Genomic DNA, 24107 nt, shown 5'->3' on the forward strand with positions numbered 1-24107 from the left:
TTCAGCTCAACAGCTCAGATGTTGCCCTGATTGCTCCCCAAACTGTGGTTCCTCCTGAACGGCAGCTAGAGAAAAACAAGCAAACTCTTTACCTCCGTGCCCGTATGACTAACACGCTGAGCTGCTGCTCTCCATGCGAGATAACCTAAATTTGGGAGGAACGTGCACTCAGCAGCATCGGAGGGAAACACGGGCTAATGCTCTGCAGTGATTTTGCAAACTAGGAGAATGAACATCAGGCGTAATCCACCATAACGTGCTTAGCCATTTATTTACTAAATGTACTTTGGGTTTAATTTATTTATCAACATTCTACATAGATTTAAAAAAATCTTAGCCTTAGACCTCATTGCCCGCCTCTGCTTAGTACGTGCTTGCAGGCCAAGGAGATTTTTTTTACTTCTTCAGAAGCACACGGAAGAATGTCATTTCTCAGCAACATTATCTTCTGTGGTTACAAAACTGTAATACAAATTGTCAATCTGGCCATGCCTTAGAGTGGTCCAAATTCCAACATTTCAGAGGTATCATTACTCAAAAAAAAAAAAAAAAAAAAAAAAAAAAAAAAAAAACACCCACAACCCCAAACGAGGTGTGAAATGGGCTCCAAGGCAGCTCCTCCGTATCAGTTTCCATGGCAACCCTTCCCTCAGCACCGGGGCTCCCGGCAGGAATCCATGCGGACTGCTCCTTCCCACGGCAATAAGGGCTGCGGGAGAGGCCGGCCTGCCCAACTTCCCTCATCCCGTGTGAGACGGGGCTGTATGGAGGGCGAGTCGCACGTTGGTTTGGGGGGGACAAAAAATAAGAAACCGCTACGGAAGTCGCCAAGGCCACGGAGGGGCTCCAAGAAGCGAAACATCAAGGGAATGGGGTTATTTTTGCTTTCAGTAGTAGTTCTGCAGGTTGGACTTCATCAAGCACGAGATGGGAAGGGGAAGAGAGAACAACACACTTCTCATCCGGGCCCAGTCCTTGTTTCCCAGGGAAATTCATGAACCAGCGGGATTTTCCCCCTAACCTCTCCAAACGAACCCAGGAGACTGAACATTGCGGGTTTTGCTACCTCAGATCAGGAAACTGCTTTGCTGGAGACAAGGAGTATTTGGGGGAGGAGGGAAAGGGGGAACAGCTTGCGCAGCAACAGGGACAGACATTTGTGCTGGCAATACCCGCTGAAACATCATGCAAGCAGGCGGACAAGAACGTGGAGGGAGCTGCTCTATTTTGGGTGAGACCCTGTTGTCATAGGATCATTATGGTTGGAAAAGATCTTTAAGATCATCAAGTCCAACCATAAACCCGTCCACACCATGTCTGCTAAACCATGACCCTAAGGACCTCAGCTATGCGTCTCTTGAACACTGCCAGAGACGGTGACTCCACCACTTCCCTGGGCAGCCTGCTCCAATGCTTCGCCACTCGTTCTGTGTGGAAATTCTTCCTAGTGTCTAACCTGAACCTCCTCTGGCACAACTTGAGGCCATTTCCCCTTGTCCTATCAGTAATTATTCTGGAGAAGAGATTGACCCCTGCCTCACTACAGCCTCCTTTCAGGTAGTTGTGGAGAGCAATAAGGTCTCCCCTGAGTCTCCTCCAGACTAAATAACCCCAGCTCCCTCAGCTGCTCCTCACAAGGTCTGTGCTCCAGACTCTTCACCAGCTTCATTGCCCTTCTCTGGATCCACTCCAGCACCTCAACGTCCTTCTTGTAGTGAGGGGCCCAAAACTGAACATAGTATTCAAGGTAACAGCACGTTCCAGTTGTTAGCACGCGCACGTTCTGCTTTCCTGGGAGTGGTGGGTACGCAAGCACAAGACACATCGCAGCACCAAGCGCATCAGCCAGCGGCAGGGACACTAGTTTGCATGGACACATGCGGACGCATTCGATCCATTCGATCCGTTGGGCTGACATCTCCACAAGTGCACGGAAGAGCAGCCGCCTGGGAGGCGGAGTGTATGGCGGAGAACAAAAAAAACCCGCTAGATCCGTTTGTTAATGATGAGGCAGCTCTGGTGTTCTGGACACACTGCTCAACCCCCTTCACAACCCTGGAGCTTGTGGCTTCATATTTGTTTGCGTGTCTTATGTTACTAAAAACAAACAGGATTTCTGTCCAGCAAGGGAAGGAACAGACTTGGGCAGCTAGGGAAGATGTTCCAAGTCAATGGCTACATTTTCAAATCGCAGCCCGTTGCATGAATTACCTTGCTCAGTATCCTGATGTAACGAAATGCAGCAAGCGGCTGAAGGGACCTGCCGGCAGGGCCCGCGCCGAGGTGATGCAGGGGCCTCCTAGACCTCAGCAATGGCTGCACAACGGCAGCTGCCAGCAGCAGCTCAATCCTCCCCCAGCACGTTGTCGCGCGGTGGAAGCTGCGTGCCAGTTGACCAAGAAGAGGGCAACGTCCAAACAGGCATTTTGAGAGAGCAGCAAGGCCCGAGGGATGAGGCGGCCGGACCACCTACAGCAACTGCTCTGCTGCCTCCAAGGCCCGCAAGGCAGCACGCACTGCCCTGCCTCGCAGGGAACGTCACTTCATCTGGACTGACTTTTTAATACCTCCCCACGAGACATTCCACCTACCTTTTCATCCAATGGCAATAAATATAAATAAAATCTTAAATAAAATGCAAAGGAAATGGATCCACAGCAGTCATTACTCTCTAACTTGTGACGTTTAAAAAGAAAAAAAAGAAATAAAAGCTGCAGCAGCTCTCTTGTTGTGGTTACTGCAGAATTGTTGCTATGTGCCAACTAGCAATTTATCACATCAAAAGGCTGCTGGAATTAGCCTGAAAGGGGATCTCCCACCACAGGAACATGCACTACACTGGGAAAACCAACCACCAAGCAAAACCTCAGCCTCCATTTTTAAATCCATATCCCATTATCCAAAGGATGCCTTTGTCTCCTCACTTCACGCACCATCTAATAAGGAGGGAAAATTTTTAAGAGGAAGGAAATTCTTTGAGTTATTTATGATTTATCATCATCATTTTTCAAATTGGATGCTTAAGACATCAGAAGTTCAGTTCTATTTCTAAGCCTGTGAAAGGTCTCTGGAGCTACAAAACCAGCTCCTGAGGTGAAGGAGCTCAGGTGGAAGATGCCCAGATGCCCACACAGATGCAAAGTCACTGGAGAGTCAGGGACAGCACCTGGGAACAGGGATCGACCCACCCATCCCCAGCCTGTGCCAAGACTAGGGCCCTACGTTCTTCTCTCCTACAAGCACTAGAGCTGCTCAAAGAAGGGGAGGGGAGACAAAAAACCACAACTAATACTGAATATATGAAATATTAACTCTCTCCCCTTCCTCCTCCTCCCCAAACTCCCACCTGAGATTTCTGACTCAGATTATAGCATAGATTTACATTTAATCAGAAAGGAAAAAAAAAAAAAAAAAAGGAAAAAAAAAAAGTTCCTCTTATCCTGATACTCCTGCCCACTCCTTGGATGAGGCACTAAAGCAGCTTATTTGCACCTCTTCCCCTCAACCTCATTTTTCTCCTTCACAGAAGTTACACTCCTGCATTCACATTTGGCTCTGTTGCCAGTGTACTCAAGCACCTGCTTCACGCCTTTCCTCCTGTCTCTTAGCAAGCACCTCAAGTCCAAAAAAAAAAAAATCCCAAAACACTGAGTTGTAGGGCAAATGCAAAGTTTATTCATATACCACATTGTACCCTGCACTATGCACTAGCTGATGACACAAGGTACTGCAGGAATTACTTTAATCTATTGCACCAGGAATGTCTCCTCAACTAGGAGCCACCAAAGCAGCACAAATGTTGCCAGGGAACCTGAGCTAGCTTTTGATCCTAAGGGGAAAAAGAAAAACAAAATTAAACAGAATTCCTTAATGCTGCAACACACGCGCTCACCCAAGGTAAAGATAATGGGAATATCTTCCCCACTTAGGATCCCTTTTCATCTCCCAAATATAAAATCTGGCTGTTAACGAACAAACTAATCACATTTCCTGTGTTTGGGATTATCAACTCTGAGTTCTGGCCAGGGAGACTTTCATCCTGTTTGGGCTGTGCCAGCCCAAGGGGCTCCCATCAGCAGCGCAGCCCTCAGAGCGCAGTGCTCGTCCCAAGCCTCAGGCTGGCACGTGCTAGAGGCCAAGTGGAGGAGAAGAACGAAGAAACGGAGAGAAAAACCAGCACTGCCTAATGTGTGATGTTGTACTTCTAGTGCTGGAAAGAAGTATTTCCATGTCCTGCTTCTCCAAATGCAACGAGTTGTGACAACAAGTATCCTGCTTCAGAGACATCTGCCAACAGTTCCGAATTAATTCTGTACTTTGCATCATCTGCATGGAAGCCCAAATGGTTTGTTGGAATATTTTTCTGCCTATTACCTTATATTTTGAAATCTGCAAGAAAAAGTTTTGTTTTTCAAAGACTTCATGGGAGAAGTAAGTAAGTGCTAATTACAAAGTCTTGTCCTAACTGAAAGGAAGCTCTAACAAAGGTCTCATTATTTGAGTGAGAACATCAGAAGTCAAGGGTTTAACAACAAGAAACCCTCTCCTCTACGGTCAGCTTTGTTTTCACTCAGGATTTACAGAGATCATTATCACAGCTGCGAGCAGGTATTAATATTTTTGCAAAACATTACCCATCTTTTCCATCCCCCGCTATAGACAGCTGAAAATGCCTTTCTTTTGCTGTGGCACCAAAGGTTCAAGACTCGTCCCTGTGGCTGCTTTCAGCAAGCAGGGCCCACTCAGAAGGCCTGAGCACATTTATCTGGGTGTAATCAGGTTTAATTATTTAACTAAAAGCATCAAATTACATTGACACTGCTGAGCGCTCGTAACATCTAACGGGACTGAGACACCCCGTCCCTTGCGAGGGCACCATGAAACAGCTACGCTGGTTTGGTTGGGGCTGGCTCCTGCGCCAGCTCTGTGCAGTGGCACTGTGCAGCTCACTGCCCGTCCACGGCCGTCCCCTGCTGTCCCCAAACCCTGTCCCCCGCCTGCTGCCATCAACTCCGGCTCCTCTCTGCAGCTCAGCATTGACTCCAAGGCCTTTCTGGCACCTGGGAAGTGAGAGAGATGGAAAGCAAAAATAGCGCCGACCGGCAAGACACACGTCCACCCACCAACAGTGGGAAAAACTCAGCTCCAGCGGGGCTGGCCAAGCTGAAGGAGGCAGCTTCAAACAGCATCCTCGCCAGGCAGCTGACCACGGAAAGCTCAGCGCGACGGAGCTCTTAAAAACGATTTAATTAGTCTGCTAATATCAAACACGCCTATGTATATGTAAAACACTTCGATATGAATGAAAACTCAAAAACCCACAACAGTGGGTATCAGATGCCTCATTAACAATCACACTTTGAAGATCAATTTTAAGCTTCAGGGTAAATCAAAGCTGCTATATAATCCTTCCATAAGTTTTAATTTACACCTGTGAAAATGCATGTAGGCAAAATTGCCTATTTTATGGAAGTGGCTGGCAGGGTTTTAAATAAAGAAGCGCGTACGCCTTCGCTTTAATATCCCACATAACACAAGCAGAACGGTTACTCCTCACCTGCTTTCTCAGGTCCCTAAAATCCAGTGCTTACTTACAAAAGCCATCCAAAAGCAGAGCAACCGAGCAAAGGCAGAAAAATACCAGTCCACATAAAGCAAAGCATTTACAGTTTACATATCTTCTTTAACATATTGCCCAAAAACCCACTCGCAATACACCTGTAAGCAACATTTGGGCCACACAGTTGGTGTTGCTTTTCCAATAGAACCAGCTTTTAACGTGCAAATATCAAGCAGTTATTAAATGAAACTAGATGTAAATTTGTCTTCCCTGCCTCAGTCAGAATTGATGCAAATAAAAACATTCAAGATCTCACATACTGAAAGCCTTAAGTCACATGACGAATAATAACAACAACAACAACAATAATCCACAGGCAAAAACCTTCTCAAAAGCAAAACTTTGTTCAAGTTCATAGGTAGACTGAAGCACCTATGCTTAATTTTATCCAAATTAATCAATTAAACCAAAGTTTTAAAAGTATTTCCAGCTTAAGAAAGGGCCTGAAGTAATACCAGATTCCACTACAGACCAATGAGTTCTGCCACACTGTGCATCAAACAACATCTGAAGAAAACAAACTGCTGGGCAGACATGCACAGGGTGTGAGAACTCCAAAGTAAAAACATGTTCGAAGTAATTTCATGTTTCAAAAAGAACAGCACATGCTGCTACGTAACTTGCATTAATAGAGAACCTGTTAAATGGATTTTGAGCACAGCAGAAAATCCAGGGCTTAGTTTCTGTAAACATTAATATCTTTCATGCATTGCAAAGAAATAGCGATCTTCAGCACTGCAACTTGAGCAAAAACAGAGTGCCCCAACCAGATCATCCCTTTTTACACAGTCAGACCCACAGAAGTAAAACCTTTCACATTAGACTCCCCAAGGCTACTTTCCTTATACTTCTCTGTGTCAGGCTGACATCAAAAACTGATTAATACCCAGGGAAAAAAGAGCCTGAATTCTAGGTTAAGACACTTAAGATACAAAAGATAGAAAGCTAAGGATAGATATTAAGTTCTGATCAGAACTGGTCAGGAAATTTATCTCTGCTGTTGCAATAAGAATACGCTGCCTGCTTCACATTGGGAACCATCCTGAGCTCACGAGTCACGAGGGCAGGAAAACGGGGCGAAGTCCAGGCTACCTGGCATTACCACAGGCAGAGCTCCCACTACTGCCTGTGCTTTAGCTCCAGATGGGAATGCCAGTGTAAAATAATATTATTACTGCTACAGAATTAGCAGTAAGGAAGAAAACTATGTGGAATGAAAAATGCATCAAGAGGGAAAAGAGAAGTAGGGGCACACAGGGCCAAGGTGTCAGTGGCACCAGGGCTGGAGCTGATGAAAATCCTTGGGCATTTGGCGTGTGTCCAGGTATTGCTCCCTCCTTGCCTGCGTGCAGACATGTACGTTCACGCAGCCACTTTCTTCTCTGAAAGCTAATGCTGATGGGCACAGATTAGAGAGCCAGGGAGCTTCTGCTGACTGACCAAACGCTTTCATCAGCCCCATCGCTGGCTCTTCTAGTAACACGTCCACTTTCAGCACAGCTACAAGCTACTGCAAATAAAATACAGCACCCAGCTTCACAACATTTCCATCACCCTGCAGGGCACCAACACTGAAACAGGAATGGGTTTCAACATCATCTTATCAAGCTTTCCAAAACAGCACTGGACTCATGCAATAACAACCTGTAGCAATGATTCAAAATGCACCAGCCCTCTTTGCCTTTGCCATGGGCAAGAGTTGTGCAACGCTGCCCATCTCCTACTCCCGCAGTTTATCTTTAACATTTGGATGTGTATTTAAGAGGAGGATGTACCCATGCACAAGAGCTTACAAGTTGTAAATTAACTTTGCTGAGCTGGGTTAACATGTTAACTGAGCACCCCCAGAAGAGTCTGAAGCTGACCCAGGTGTTTGATTAGACAGCAAAAATCTTCTATGAAGTAACAGGCTGAACTTAGTGCAAAATTGTTCCAAATTAGATAACTCTTCAAAGAGAAAATTAAGAGCCCATTAAAATCCCCACATCAGAGAAGGAAAAACACCAGGTTTGTTTGGGTTTGCTTTACTTTCTGGAGATGATTGTTTATACTAACAACAAAATACATATTTTAAAAATGAGTCTTGCCCGTTTTGTCACCAACTTCAAGACATAAAATCCCAGCCCAGCGTAAGCTAGAAGGATTTGTATTTGTTGAAGGCCCCATGGGCAAAACCCCAAGGATGCTCCAAGACAACAGACCACCTCTAAGCCAGCACTGAAGGGGCAGGAGCGGAAGTCGGTTTGGGAGGCACATCAGAACCACCAGGAACTTGGCATTTGGATTCTCTGCCCAGAACATCAGCTTCTAAAAATAAAAACAAAATTTCCTTCTATCCTCTTGTCACGGGAGGCAGGAACACAGAACAGAGGAGCTATACACATTTGGCCAGCCACGATTTACAGAGCTCCTTTTGTAAGGGATGGGCTCTAAGAGATAAGAGACGAGACACGACACTCGCTGGACCCCTTCCAAACAACGCAGCAGAAAGAGCAAAATACCCTTCAAAAACCCAAAAGAGCCATTTTTCTCGGAAAGGAGGGGAACTGCCATCATCCTGGTGGCTGAATGCAGTCCTATAGCCTTGCCAGCACAGCCAACACAAGGCTCATAGGTTTTGATTGCAATTTTGTTTTGTTTTCCCTTTGCAAACAGGGAGAGGAAGGAGAAGCAAGTACTCACTGGGAAGACATGTCAGAAACCCAGCTGAAGCCATGGCTTGGGTCTCATCCCAAGTTTATTCCACTTTCTGCAGTGTTTATTATTTTACATGAGTAGATGCTGCATCATTTACAGAGGGTACATATAAAACGAAGGAACTCCTTACCAGAATGTAAATATTAGCTTTAGAAAGGAATAAAACAAGCCCACATGGTTCCTGGTGCTCATGCTATGGTTTAAGACCTGCTACAGCAGCTGCTTAAGTCCCTCTTAGCCAGCAACAGTGGGGAACAGAGGCCTGGGCGAACTCGCACACGGATAAGGAACACGCACACTGTGCATCAGCCAGGCTGCTTTTATCCCGTCAAGTCAAATGCCAGCCATGTGCTAGGACCAAAGAAATCAGAACACAGAGCTCCTGAGGTTAGAGGCAACTCGCTGCTCCGCACTGACACATTCCCTCGGGAAACGCTCTCCAGCAGCAGAGCCCGTGGGACGCAGGGACCGTGCGGAAGGTCCCACTGCTGCATTTCCTCCGAAATGAAATTACAGGGCACTGCAGTTATCATCCACAGACCCCACAGGCTGGTATCAGTTCTAGCTCCAGCAGCCCTATGCTAATTTATGCCAGCTGAACATCAAGTCTTACAGCTTTTACATTTACTTAAGGTACAAAAGTGTCAGTGAATACAGATTTCAGTAAATCCTGCTTTCTAAAATATTATTCACCAACATATAATTCAGATGGTAATTAAGAACTGCTCACATGATCGATGACACATTTAAATTACAGGTTTCCAGCATCTTTGGTAAAGAAAAGACAATTTCCTTTTTCACGTGCTGCTTTTTCAAAGTGCAAGTCCATCTAACAGATGTCTCACAGATCTGCTTGTCAATGTAACAAGTTAGGCTTTTTTATTTTTTTTCTTTATTACGACAAATGGTATGAGCCACACAGCATTCTGTTAAACTCAATATTGACACATCTGCTTACCACGTGTATTAGTAGCCATGTCAGCCACTTTCTGAAAGGCATCCAAAAAGGCAGCAGCTGCTACTACTGTAGTCCTGAAATGCATACAGATAACAAAACATTAGCAGTGTCTCATTGCTGCTGATTTCATTATTGCCAAAAACATTTAAGCTTATAAAGAATACCAGTGTGAACTTGCAGGGGTCACAGAAAATGGCCTCTTTCATGGCTGATTTTCGCCTTCTCCCTCCCTCATGTCTTAATCTCTCCCCTGCTTTGTGTTCGGGCTGGGGACTTGAGGGCTTCCCTGCTAATTCGGCGCTGAATTGCCCAGGACAGGTGCTGTTTCAAAAGAGCACAGCCCTTCCCCTTCTGGCCCGTGAACTAGTATTAAGTAGTCAAACATGGCAAAAAAAACTAACACACATTACACTGCACCCATTAAAGGATGAATTTACAGCCACTGCTGTTTCTGAGGAACACTTTTATTTTAAGGAACAACATGCAAGCCCCTCCCTTTATTGAAATTCCTGATCAAATGTTTTCCTGAATTTCTCATTTGAGGAATAACAGCATGCCTTGCAATAGGGTGAACTAGGGAATAGTGACAACTAGGGCAAAAGCTTCCCCACTTCAACAGCAGCTTCCTGATTTCTCCCGACAAGCCCACCAGGAAGCCCAAGGACTCTCCCATCCAAACTGCTAACCTCCCTCTCCCTCTGGATGTGAAAAAACTTGGAGATCACACGTCTATTGAAGCAGAGAGCCAACGTGAGCTCCAGTTTTCCAACGCAGCTGCTCTAAATAGAGCTTAGAGCCCCTGAGCACCTCAGCTCAGTACCAGACTTGTGATGGTTGGCAGCCTGGTTGGCCCCATTTAAATGAAACCAGGCCAGGGCTTTACACATGAAGCACTCTGCGTCCTCGCCTCGGTTCGCTCGTGGTTCTCTTTCCACACATCTTCTGTAACAGTAATTTTGTTTTTTTCCCCTCTCACTATAACAGTCCTTCTAAGCAAAATCCTGAAGGAGAAGGACTGTTGTCTTTTGCTTCAACAGTTCCTTGGCATCCTCAAAGAACCCAGGAGACCTGCAGGAAGGCTGATCCCCGGGCCAGGAAGGACCACAGAGCTGCATCATTAGGTCAGATTTTACCAGAATCTCACTCCAAATGTGCTAAAACACAGGGGACATAACTGGCAGCATAAAAAATGGCCTACTGACCACAAGATTTGAATGCAAAAAACAGGCTTGAGGGGATGTGCTGGAGAGGATGCATAAAGGGCCCCTAATTTCCCAGGCAAAAAAAAAAAAAAAAAAAGAAGACAGTTCTCCAGATAACTACCAATATTTAGCCCCAGAGCCAGCTATCTTTTTCCAGGATTTTCCTTAACAGTATTTGTGTACTTAATCTTCCAAACCTGTGGGTCATGCTGTTATTCATGTACTATGCTGTTAATAATTAATTATACTGCTAATAACAAAGTTCCATTTCTCCAGTAACAAGATACAGGAAGGGCAGGTTGCAGCTCAGGTGACATCTGCTCTCTTTTGTCAGGACACACAGAAAGCAGCCAGCAGGAAAGAACTCACATGGGCTGCAAGGAAAGGGCAAATCCTTGAGCCGAGGCTTTCGAGCTGCCTGCTCACACAATCCTATAGCTACAAAAAGCACTACACTGAATGCAACACCACAGGACTAGAAAATAAAACTATTTTAGTCTAAAGGACTAAGGAAGTTCTGCTTCTCCCTCTGCACACTCACTCAATGGGATGGGATTGCTGGAAGAGCACAACCCACCTGCAAGTGTTCTATTTTAAACACAGCATAGAAGAACAGCACCTTTCAGCTGTTCAGGGCAAATGAGCCCAAACTTCAGTTTTGGAAACAGCTCACACAATGCAGAACCACAAAACATCCTGCCAATAACCATACCTATAACCACCACTGCTGCTGAGAAAAATGCTCATGCTCAAGGGAGCCTAGTGGACATTGTGGTTTGGGGAGAGCCGTGAAGAAATGGAGTTTGGATTCGTGTCAGTAGCAATGCACGTTACAAGTGAATTCTGGAGGTAACAGAATGGGTCACAATGTGATACATATGGTGCTTATTAACAAAAATCTGTGCAAAGTTATATAAAGTGCCATTCGCAAAGTAAATCCCAATAAAGTGAGCTTTAATGAACACAAGTGAATGATTCAGCATGGGAATTCCCTTAGTTTTTAAGGCAGAAAAAAACATTGCTAAGACAAATGGAGACTCTATTGAATGTTTTGCGGCCTCTTTTAATAGAAACCAGCTGTACTCAATGCTGATAAAAAGACAACATATGTCTTCTAACTCCAAATGTCTGTGTTCTCCGAACAATAAACCATCTTTTTCCACTAGGATCTAGGCCAGTTAGCTCAATTTCTGCTTTTTATTATGATGATAGATTCTGTATTTTTCTAAAATACATCAAAAACAGCAGCAGTACCACATGGAAATTATAAATAGGGGTGTTGCATATATGAAATATGAAAAATTTTACTAAGACATGCTAAGCAAATTATCCTGCTGGAAGCTGCATCTAGTTTTTCTAACACTGTTTGCACACACATGGATTTGGAGGGGATCTTGACTGTGCAACACAACTTACCGAAGCTGAGACTGCAACTTCCCAGCTTTATTTATAAAATCTTCCCACACTGGGTAGCTTCCCTGCAAGAAAACAGAAAGAATAATGAATACTTAAATTGAGCATTCAATTTTTGATACCCTAGATTCAAAGTTTATACGAAATAAGCAGCACAACTAAAACTTGGTTTATTAAAACCTCATCCATTAACACCAAAATATAACAATTTATCTGTCATGTCTTTAACCACCAGCCGCAAACAGAAGCAACGTAACTAGTTCTGATTCCATTAAAGGGGCAAGTCCTCTGAGGAGCCTTTAGAGTCTTCCCAAGTAGACACACTAGGGGAAAAAGAGGGATTTCAACTGAAGCAGCAAAAAGAACCTCCCTAACAGTCTGCAATGACCTTGGAGACAACTGCAGAACTGAGGCTGCTAAAGCAGCGTGGCGTTTGCAGCACATGAAGTTTTCCTCTTGCCTTAAATTTCCTGTGATTTTTTTCCCCTGGAATATAACACTAAATCTATAGAATATAGACACTAACTTTTTTTTTTTTTAATCCTTTTACAGACCAGAGAAAGGTTAACTTGTAGCATAAGTGCAAATTTCTGTTAACACAGAAAATGGTGGCAGAAAGAACCCTGGAAATTAGAAATTTCCCTTTAATTAGAGTCTAAAGAGAGGGAAAGAAAAAAAAAAAGGAAAAAGTAAAAAGAAAAATCCAGGCTTCCTCTAGCACAGGTATAAGTCTTGCTGTTACCAGAGCAACGACACAATAAAACACAGATAAGCAGCTCCTCGAGGCTGACATGACCAGCTCTCTGCCTGCCTGGAAGAGCCTGCGAGCAACTGCATTTGCTTGCAGCAATCTGCATCCACCTCGATTAACCGCTGCTGCTCCTGCTTTTGAGCAAAATGAAATCGTCGCTGTCACTCCCACGATGAGAGCCTGCACCTCGTTTTGGGAACTATTAATTTGGGTGCTTGGCACCTCGCTGCCCTGTTGCTGAAGGATGGACCCAGGTGCAAAGCGACTTCCCCATCACAGGGCACTGCCTGGGGCCCTCACCAGCACTCTTAAAAATAATGCATGTATTGAAAAGTCATTTAGAGGAATGCAAACCAGGTTGCCCTAAAACCTCAGTATACCTGCACACTGAGGAGAGGGAGAAGAGAGGATATTATATGTTGGGGGGAAGAGCCTGAATATAAAGTGTTTTGTGCTGAGTGAGGACTGCCAGCCATTTAAAGAAGAAATGGCACAGAGAACAGCAGGGCCACGGGCTTTACCGGCTTCTCCAGCAAAACGCAAGGAGGAGGACACAAACGCAGGACACCACAGCATCCCCACGACGTCTCCACCTTAGCACTATGTTATCCTGCCGAGCGTGCCGGGTGGCACACGGGACACCGGCCTCGCTTGGCTGCGAAACCTCAGACAGTGCTACCAAAACGCAGCTCAGGAAGAAAACATATTTTTACCACGTTGAGCCCAGAAAAATCAGTCAGAACCATCGCCTAGCATTTCTATGTATTTATTCTTTGTATTCTTTGTGAATGCTGTTCTAAATCAAGCCTGCATAAATAAGCTATAGTAGCTCACTGAAACCCACTGCTAAATTGGCTTGATTAAAATCAATGTAATCTCTTCACGTGGACATTCCTACGCTGGCCCAAGAGCAGCTGATCTCATTTCAACCAGGAAAAACCCAGTAGTTTGTTAATTCTGTCATATCTGAAAGACCTCATGTCTTTCAATTGTTAAAGAAAACCCTTTTCAGCAGTTCTGCCTGAATGACGTGAATGCCTGCATTATCTCTTCAGCCTGCAATACTTCGTATTTTCTCTCTGACTTCTCTCCTATAAACTTAGACAAAAAATATAAAATGAGTTTTTATTTTATGTGTCCCAGTAGAATTGGCTGGATGATTTTTTTTCTTTTGGAGCCAAGTCTGCAAGTCCATCATCCTCTTCCCACAACATCCTTGTGAAAAGCAAAAAACCCCTCAATTCGCACCAAGAACGGCGGGACAACGTCAGGCACCGCGAGATTCCCGTAACCAAGGGGTTCCCTCCACAAGGCCTCCTTGAACATCACCCTGGAGCAAGGCAGTTCCTCCATCCCTTCCTTTCTCACCTACACAGCTGGAATAACGGATCTCACATCTGGAATAACAGTTCTTCCTTTGAACAGGGCGGCTATGAAGAGAAATATGGTGGTGGTGGAAGCCCCACACTTAAGCCACAAAACTTAAACCTCAGTTTAACGCATATCTGTGGGATGTACAGTTGCTTTTGGAAGAGAAATAACGCATTTGAAAATACCATGATGTTTCCCAACACTTGCTCTGAGCCTTCTGCAACTTTCCATTTCAAATAGCTGGTTAAAGGGAATTGATTTTTCCCCCTTTAAGTGTCCAGGTTACTCAGGCCCCAGCGTGATCTTCCTTTACCCTTCACCTCCTGCTCCTCGCTTAGAAACCTCGCGGGAAGAGCCCCTCTACTCCTCTCCTTGGCTTTTCGCACGTTAAAACAGAAACCCGCCACAATACCAGTGTGTTCAAATGGTTAAATGGACTGTTCCCCTCAAAATAACATCACCCCCAACTAGTTCTGCAGCACCACACGGCAGGCCCGCGACAGCCTTGCCGGTAAAATGGCCGCCTCCATCGCGGTGCCACGTCGAGGCAGCAAGGCCACAAAGCGCAACTGTCACCCGCGCGCCTAATGGCATCCTGCGGTATCGGACACGGCACAAACTCACAGATGTTACAAAGAAAAAATACCCACAGATGAACAGCACAGCTTTCACATGGAGACTGTTGCTTTTCCAGGGAGCCTTCAACAGGAAAAACAGGAAAAAGCAGAGGAGAAGGGGACAGGAAAACACTGACAGCCTGAAAAAAGGCTTCCGGGCACAGATGTCTCAACACGTGGCAAGACGCAATGGCTGAAAATGGATTTCCTCATCCTGCCAACATCTTGCCCTGCAAGCCCTTCTCTTCTCTGAAATTACCAGCAGACAACTGGAAAAAAGGGTGCTTGGCCAGTCACAGTTGCCAAGTGCGACCCAACACTACTGCGTTTCTCCACATGATCCACAGGATCCACACAATTCGCAGCTGAAGAGCTGGGCTGCCTAGTCCTTTACTAAGCCATGAGAGTTCTTGGAAAACCTGAGCGAGTAGATACGAGCATCACCTTACAAAGGTTCAAAGTCCTTATTCTCTGACCCCATCAACACTCAAAAGGTTTTGCCTGTTGGCTTGGCCTCCTTTTAGGTTAAAAATAAACAGGTCAAGAACCTGTCTCATGTGGTAAGTTCCATTTATTCCATAACCATTTGCTGGAATAGTCTCAAACTTCCAATGCACAATAGGCAAATTCTGCTGGTCAGGGAGACTTCATTTTTTACAAAAAATGCTGAGGCAAGCAAACCATCTGCTTCAGGGCTTACTTTGCCTCATTTACCTTCTTTCAGTTGCATCTTAAATTCAAAGACAGAACTGCACCAGCAAGACCCAATACTGACTTCAAGAGCACCCTACAGAGGTGTGGGCTACCAGCCATTCTCCTCTGGAGAAAGGCAAGGAATGAAACACTCACTTGAAGCAAAGAAATTTCAGATTAGACAATTCTTCTTAACATCCAAGGAAAAGGATAGCTGGACTTCAAGATATCATGTTCTTAGTAAGTAACACATCCATAGGGATGTTCCAGGAAAATTCAGTGCTGCCAAAACACAAGCAAAGGGGCTACATGATGGCCAAGCCCCTTCAGTATTCCTAAACTAAGGATATTGCCACACTTAAGGGATCTTAGGGCTTAGTTTTAGCAGCCGCAGAGACTCTTGACTCAAGCAGAACCGCGCTAGGCCAGGAATGAAGAACCATTAAGAGTCAAAGACATTAAGTTCACTGCATTTCCCAACAAGGCAAGACTCACATTCCTGGACAGAAGGGGAGGAGGCAGGTGAGAACTGCAGGTCTGACAGATCTGCAAGCAACTGAAAGTAAAAGCCAGTCAAAGATCAGATTAAGATGTAACATTTAACCTGCAACTACCCTTCAGGAACAAAAAGAAAGAATAATTAAAACTGAACGTCAATATAAAAGCAGGACCGAAGACACTTTACATACTCTTAAAAAAAAACGTCAATTAGCTCTTTCTTCTATGCATCACAGACCTTCCTTGTTTAATATTTTCAGAACTGTTTGGTTTTCAGTCTAAACAGAGCGCAAGGACTCTAGCAAAGGCTATCGTAGGATGTGGGTAATGGCAAATTGTCTTCATAAATCAAGACAAAGATCTGATCACAGAACTGCAGAAGAGGAAATCCACCCCCACCAAGAAAAAGCAGAGACATTTCAGTTAATTCTTCTCTCCCAAAGCCACTTGAGGAATGTTAAAGATGGATGGGTTCCCGCAGCTCCGAGATATGGCAATTCCTAGGAGGGAGGTGCTTATTAGACTTCATTTTACTTTTTTTTTTAATGTTGGTATTAGAAATTAAGAATTTATTAAGATGGCATGGGACCTGCAAGGGTGTCTGCTTGCTCAGCCAGTAAAGCCCCATGTCAAACCTACGTCACCTTCAGCCTGATTTCCCAGCAAGTCTGGGACACACAGACCATGGCTCCAAAGCAGCCACGTTGTGGTTGAAATCCAAACCAGATTGGGTAATTAGCAAACAAAAAAGCTATAGTTGTACTGTGAGAAAATGTAGCATGCACAAACATACATCCTCCCTGTCTCGAAACACCGGAAGTTTTTTAGGGAGGGGGGCACCACGAGTCACAGCTTCTGGGGAACCTTTTATCCCATGCTACATTAAAAGAGCTGGACATGGAGCTGTCATCCATAAGAAGCCTTTAGTTCCACATCCTTCCCTTCAGGTCTCAGCAAGCCCGCGAGCCTGAAGAGCAGATTTCTCCTCGGAGACTCATCAATACAGCCTTTCATCCGAGCACATCATTAAGCGGCCACTGTGCATATGCGGCAGCTATTTTATAAACCCACAATATTTCAGTTGGATCAAAACCTCAGATAATTAAAATACTGAGAGGCACTCACTCAAGTTAATGCCTACGTGGTGCCATCTCAAAGAAGAGCTCACAGCCCCGTGCTCCTACCTCCATGATCACTGCTGGCGTTTCATCACTTTTCCCCAAACCTCTCCAAAAGCACGAGAAATCCTCATTTCTAAGTGCCTCTTGCTCGTCTCAGCAATCTCCATCACACCAGCAGGGAAAGAGAGCTCTGCAACCCGAGAAAAGAAGTCTCTGGTCCCAGAGCACAAGTGTCCCAGCAGACCACGGTCTCTTGAACTACTTCAAAGGGAAAAAGGCAGCAACTGGGTTGCAAATTTTAGTGCTTTGCTTTCTGGAAAGCACTAAACTTGGTGCAACGACGTTCATCATAGGCTATTTTCTCACCATTTTGCTCACGAGAAAAGAAACAACGTTGTTTTCCAGTGCCAAGTTATACACTTTGGGTTGACTGCAGACAATTTGGGTAGGAAGCAACTCATCACAAGATTTCATTAATGAAAGCCCCAAGCAGGCCACAACTAATAAGCTCTTACACAAGAGCTTTACCAATACTAGACAGCACATACCTGACTTACATGACAAGAAAACCTCAGGCTCAGGAGAGAACCATGGTGGCAGTTTATGGAGAAGAAAGAAAACAAGAGAATTTGGGCCTTTTTATATCATAAATTAAGTTCCTCCAGTTACACAATCACTGCATTTCATACACCAGCAATATCAGCGTGCACAAGTTAATTCATGCAAGTGTCCTTTTTTAAGCTATTCAAGGCAGTTTATGACACATTGCACACCAGGTAGTATCCTAGAATTAAAATATACTGCACAACACTACTATGCTATCTATGTGTTGAGCAGCACAGTGAAAAATGCCGGACTTATGTACAGCCTCGCAGCACAAGGCAGACAAACTCTCCATAATCTACCACCCTGTGATTAAGGAGCTCCAATCACACCTCTCCACCTAGAGAGGCCCCGTAATTTTAGCTACAGAAAAAAAGTCTAATAACTTTGTGTTGAGCTTTGATCATTAATTTGTTTGCAGGCAGAGGAGATGATGTCTACAACGGGTTATAAGGGGAAAAGGCAACAGCAGTGTCTTAAGCATCAGCAAAGTGAGGGGTGAGTGTGTAATACAGAAACAGGTTTACACCAGGAGCTTAAGAGCATCCCCTTATTAGCTCTGTGCTCTAGATGTGCTCAGCTCCTTTGTGTCCTGGGGGAACAGACCAGAAGCCACCAAACCTGCAGCAGTGTCTTGCCTTCCCGCAAAATGGGAGCCATTCTTAGGAGCTAAGTCACACACTTCCAGAGCCCTTTGAAGATGAAAGGTCCTATGGTCCTAACCACAAAGCGACCAGACATTTTGTCTCCAAGGCTGCAAGACAGCTCAGCAGCCAGCCCGTCTTGGCCCTGTCGGAAGGAGTCAATCAACATAAAGGCCACCTCAGACACCAGCACGCGGGGCATCGCACGGCATCACGGCAGCCCTAACGCTGCACTGGAAAACACACCCTCAAGGAGCCAAACACGCTTCTACAGCAGCCTCTTTGTGGCACCAAGTCAAAACCATCTTTGTGTGCTTTAAAGGAGACCAAAAAGTAGACCAAATTGCACTCCTTAGGTACGGTTCCTATTCTGATCTACGTCACGCAATCCCTTCCGCTCCTCTTCAGTACCACACTGCCTCCGGGCAGACCACGGACGTTCGAGATGCTCCTCAGGGGCTGAAAACAACCTGTAGAGCAGGAGATACTATTAGAGGAACGTGCCAACTGCAGTGACTTCTGGACTTTGAGAAGACCCACCTAACTTTTCTTGCTGTTTTGTACTGAAGATCTTGGGGCATATTCCACAAGTTCAGACCCAAGGAAGCAGCCAGTCCTTGGGGAACGTCACTCTCCAGCACATATTAAGTACCAGAAATCTGGTTTACACAGACTTATCCTCCAAGATTTGTTCAGCCAACTGCTTTATGCTGCACTGTCAAACCCTTTGGACACTTGCAGCACTGCAAACCTCCCCATGCAGCCCTCAGCATCCTGCCACATCCAAAAGGCACACTTCACAAAGGCACGAAGAACTCCTACTCCATATGCCAGAAAAACAACCTGGCCTCGGGACACATATAAGAAATGCTACTTGGTTGTATAAACCATGAGGACCCACAAAAAATACTTGGATCAAGGAAGGGCGTGTCCTAAAAACCATTTTCCTGGCTGTGTGGAGCTGCCGTAGTCGAGCAGGCACCGGCAGCTCCCCTCCCGCAGCACCGTCCGTCCTCCCGGCACGGCACGCTGCTCCCTCGCCCCCGAGATGTTTACAGGCAGGGAGCGCAGCTGCGCACGGGCGCGGGGAATCTCGGGCAAGCAAAAGAGCTGTCTGGGCAAGCAGGCTGCTGGCAGGCAGCGGGGGCACATCAGTGCCACCAGCCAGGCACAAAACGTGTTGGTGGTAAAGCCTTGAAAGCAAATTTTGAGAAACGTTCAGCTGCATGGAGCAGAAATTACCTCATCTCATGCTTTTGGGGGCAGGAGAGGGATTTTTTTTTTTCCTGGATTGGGAATAAATAGCACACATAGGAGACAAGGACATCTCTTAAGGAAAAATTTCTTAACAGTGAGGGTGACAAAGCCCTGGAACAGGCTGCCCAGAGAGGCTGTGGAGTCTCCTTCTCTGGAGATCTTCAAAACCTGCCTGGATGCCACCCTGTGCCACGTGCTCTAGGTGACCCTGCGTGTGCAGGGGGGTTGGACTAGATGATCTCTAGAGGTCCCTTCCAGCCTTAACGATTCCATGATTCTATGATTCTTCTCCGAGCCTGTACCTGCACTGCACCTTTTACTTTCTTAACTACTGGGCTGAAATAGACCTTGCAGTCCCTGAACTCCGCACTCCTCATATCCAGAGGGGCCCCCAGCCCGCAGAGGAGCTATCATATTGCTGCATGTCAGAGGAACACAAATTTGCCAGGTTCTCCTAGCACGCAGGAGCGCTGAGGACTTGCAGGAGTAACAGGCTCAGCACTTTATTTTTTGCTAACAAACTTCTTTCCCCGCTCTCTTTACATGATTTCTTCTGACAAGCACAAGGCCATCTCTCGTCAGCAAATCTAGCCCACTAATCAAACAGCTCTTAACGTGACCACCTTGGCTCCATCTTACACAAAAGGCAAGATGAAAAAGCTGCTTACCCCCAGTCACATCTGAAGGGTAGGTAGGAGACTGCAGAAACTGAAATATTTCTTATGCCCCCTGTACGTTCTTTTACTGTACATCATATGTTCTCGCTCTTTTGCTTAGACCAACAGCTTTGAACAGCTGAAAGAAAAACTCTGGTGTGTTGTGGCCCAGGAGAGCTCGCCTGCTGCAATGGGCAGGAGAGGGGCTACCTCTCTGTCAAGATTAAAACAGCAGTAACTGCCACAAGCGAAGGACAGATGTTACTGAGATTTCAGCTGGAATATTATTAATAAGGTGCACAGGCTAATAAATTAAAAATACAATGTCCCTGCCGGCAGCTACATCTCTAACCTTCACTCCTTGTGGGAGATCTGCTCTTCTGCTTCAGCCATGGGATGAAGCTTGGAGCCCTTCGCATATCGGCACATCCCTCACACACAGCAAGGGGCACGAATCCATTAAAAACCAGTAAAAACCAGCAGAAGTAAAGACCCAGGAGACATGGGCGGGCATGTTCCTTATTTGTCTTCCCACCTTGGTGCATCAAGTGCTGCAGGCACACAGGAAGTCCCTTCCCTGCCAAAACTCATGCTCAAAAAATGAGGAGCCCGTGAAATGACATCAAACAAGAGGTGAACCTCAAACGCCGGTAATTTCAGAGCTTCCAGGTGCATTTCCCTCCTTTTCTTTTTTCCTTCAAGATAGGAGGGAAGGATGCCACTGCAAGGATGCAATGCCCTAATGCAGGGTCAAAAGGAAAAGCAGAATTGAAGAGAGTATTTTCTCTTCACCACCTGGGAAGGCACCATCTTCCCAGCATCCTGCTCAAAAGGCTCTCACCAAGAGTCATCTACACAGATTTGCTTCATGTGACAAGAAATACTGAAGGCAGCAGCACATTATGGCACCTCATTTCCCAGCTGCCAGAAATGCATTACGATCCAGTGGGATTTAACACTCCCTTCCAAGGAGGAGCTACAGAAAGTACGTTGCGTTCACAGGGAAACTGCCCAACACTGGAACACAACGCCCCAAATTACTCCTGCCAGGGCACCTATGGCTCAGTTGCTGTTGTTTTAATGAACTTCAACCACGTTGCAAAAGATTTTGCACAAGCACATAACAAATGACAAGTGCGATGTATTTGAGGAGGCAGCGCAGGGGACACCAGCGCTTTGGGAACGGGCAAAACCCTGCGGCAACCAGAGTTTCCCCCCGTCTTTATGATTCTTCGATCTGATGTGGAAATGTCAAGGTGTCGGAGCCCAGTTCCAGCGCACACCTGCCACGTCCTGCTCCAGCTGTGGCCCTGCCACAAGCAGTCCCGTCCAGATGTGCTCAGCACTCACAGGGAACAACCCTGGCCCTCATTTGGCACTGAAGACACGGATTTCCTTCTTGGGAAACAGAAGCTCCAAGCATTGAAGTTGCCATACAGATGTGACAGTCACTACTCATTTTTACACATATAACTCGGTTACAAAGTGCTCTCCCCATCACTGAGCTTTAAACTTAATTATTTCCGGATTTGTTTTGTTGGGTATTAATTACGTAACTATATTGTGGTAGAAGAAGGAAGGAAATTTGGGTTTTCTAGAGAAAAATTGTATAGGCAGCTTGAGTGACCGCAGCCAACAAAATGATCTTGCTATCAAAACGTGATATATTAATCACCTCAGCACACATAGTCCTCATTAGGTTTCAAAGTTAACGCACTCTTCCAAAAACCAGAAGCAGTCACATCGCTCCAACCAAATCCTGTTTCGGCAACTTCATTGATGCCAAAGGGAGCTCACGACCAGCCTCAGGCTGAGCTGTCGATTGGCGGGCACAAAGAAGGAAAAATCGGGCCACATGGCAACGAGGAAGGGAAGGCGGGTGCTGCAGCAGGGCCCTCAGCGCTCAGGTCGCAGGGACGGGCATCACCCGGGTGCATGGGGAAGACCCTGGCACGGAGCCTTGGGCTCTGCCATCCCCTGCCCACGCAGCCGCCCTCAAAAGGCCCTTTTCCACGTTACCGCCACAGGTACGAGCAGCGCTGAGGGCCGGGGCGGCCGTCAGAGAGGAGCTGCTTTAGGGAGCCGGCACCGTCCTTTGTGCGCGATCCACACGCAAGCCCAGCGCGGCCGCGTTTATTTGTTCCACCCGTGCTACGCAAGCAGACTTCCCCCATCCTTTTCCAGTTTTAATTCTAATATTTCAATTTGCACACCCACGACGTGCTCCCAACCCAGCCACCCCACGCAGTGCCTCCGCAATCTGCGCTTCACAAAACAGGTTCCACCAGCGAGACGGATTAAAATAAAAATCACACCTGTGCCCGTTTCCAACGGGCGGCATTCCCTTGCAAGGGGGGAAAAGCAAACATATCCAACGTGCCATTTGCTCAAGAGCAGGAAAACGTGATCACTTGGGGAAAAGCACCAGGGAACAAGCGCTGTCTGCGAGATCCCAAGCGCACCCTTCGCCAGGAGCCGGGCATCTCCTAGGGGCTCCATGCACCAAGCGATTCCAGGATTTGCAGCCGTTCCCCATTTTAGGGTTTTTTTGCAGATGCTTTAGCTCAGAGAATGAAGAATAAGGAGGAGAGCGAGGACTGCAGCACCCGCGTCCTGCCCGCTCCCCACGTTTGCTCCTAGCAAAACCTCCCCCGGAGGGGCAGACCCATGGGAAGCACATGCAGACCCCGGCCAAAACCCAACGCCCAGCGCCAGCTGCTTCTCCTGGCACCCCAAAACGCGGGAGAAGCTGCTCAACGCCCCCATCTGCACCCTCCTCCTCGGGGCTCCCCAGGGACGCCGGGTGCTCCAGGGTCCCCGCGCCAGAGCGGGCGCTCAGCGCACACCCACGCAGCAGCCCCGGGTGGAAATTGCCTTATTTTATTTTATTTTATTCAGTGGCACCTGCGCGGCGGCCTCACCCCGCGCTGTCGCATCCCGCCTGGCCGCGGCAGCAAAGCAACGCGGCGAGGGGGGGAAAAACAGGTGAATAAGGGGGAAAAAAAAAGAAACAGAAAAGCGACGAATTGCAAAATTGATAATTAGGAGAAAACCAAGACGCGGGTTTGGAAGGCGCTCCCCCCCCCCCGCCGCCCGCTGCGGTGGCCGCGGGGGGTCTCCAGCGTCCCCCCCCCGTCCCCTCCGGTCCCCGGTACCTTCATGTCGCTGATGATGGTCTGGAAGAGGCCGCCGAGGGCGCCGCACTCCTTCTCGATCACCGCCTCCATCTTCTGCGCCGGGCTACGCGGGAGCGGCCGCCACCCCCAGAACAAGGGCAAAAAAAAGAAAAAAAAAAAAAAAAACACCCCCGCCAAAAAATAAAAATTCCAAAATGCTAAAAAAAAAAAAAAATAACAAAAACGCGGGGCAAGCCCGACGCGGCGGCTACCAAAAGCAGATGCACCTGAGCGGCTGCCTACGCCTCTCCAATGGACATGGAACGGGAAAGGGAAGCCCAGGCGCGGTGCGGCGGGAGCTCCGCGCTAGGCGCAGCCGGGGCGCGCGCCGCGGGCCGCCCCCGCGCGCGCAGCGGCACAGCCCATGCTGCCCGCCGCGCCCGCGCGCGCGCAAGGGGAAAAAAAGGCAAAAAAAAAGGTAAAATTGAATATATTTATATATATATGGATGTACGCCCACGAAAGCACGGAGCTATGCGTTAAATGAAGTGGCTGCGCTGCAGCGGAGGCTCCGTTCGGCCCCGCGGCGCAGCGCGCAACGCGGAGCAACGCGGAGCAACGCGGCGCAACGCCCCGCGCGCGCCCCCGCCAGCGCGCGCGCGCACCGCGCCGCCTCGCTGCGTCACCGCCCGCGGGGGAGGGGCGGGGCGGGCGCCGCGCGCCGCTGCTGATTGGCCCGCGCGGAGTGATGGGCGGCGGCCGCGGGAGAGGCGCGGGCCGCGGGTTCGAGTCCCGGCGCCGGCGGGCCCGCGCTGCGCCAGGGCCCAGCTCCTGTTCTCTGTGCACGGAGCCGAACTTGGGCCGTTTCAACCCAAAAATGTCAAATGACC

General features: G+C 47.1%; 1 protein-coding gene across 15 annotated transcripts in view; it reads right to left on the minus strand.

Moving 5' to 3' along the window:
• MTSS1 (MTSS I-BAR domain containing 1) overlaps positions 1–23339 on the minus strand; it is a 101532-nt gene extending 78193 nt beyond the window's left edge. For all 15 annotated transcript variants that reach the window (XM_088533326.1, XM_088533317.1, XM_088533321.1 and 12 more), the window contains exons 1-3: positions 23257–23339; positions 11894–11955; positions 9276–9349 (exon numbers count right to left, since the gene is read on the minus strand). In XM_088533326.1, coding sequence (XP_088389452.1) covers positions 9276–9349; positions 11894–11955; positions 23257–23328 — 208 coding nt within the window. In that variant the 5' untranslated portion in view covers positions 23329–23339. The remainder of the gene's footprint in view (positions 1–9275; positions 9350–11893; positions 11956–23256) is intronic.
• Between the last annotated feature and the right edge of the window lie 768 nt (positions 23340–24107).

The sequence above is a fragment of the Tinamus guttatus genome, unplaced genomic scaffold (assembly GCF_059628265.1).
Source record: "Tinamus guttatus ecotype Peru unplaced genomic scaffold, ASM5962826v1 Tinamus_guttatus_pri_ptg000492l, whole genome shotgun sequence".
Lineage (NCBI taxonomy): Eukaryota > Metazoa > Chordata > Aves > Tinamiformes > Tinamidae > Tinamus > Tinamus guttatus.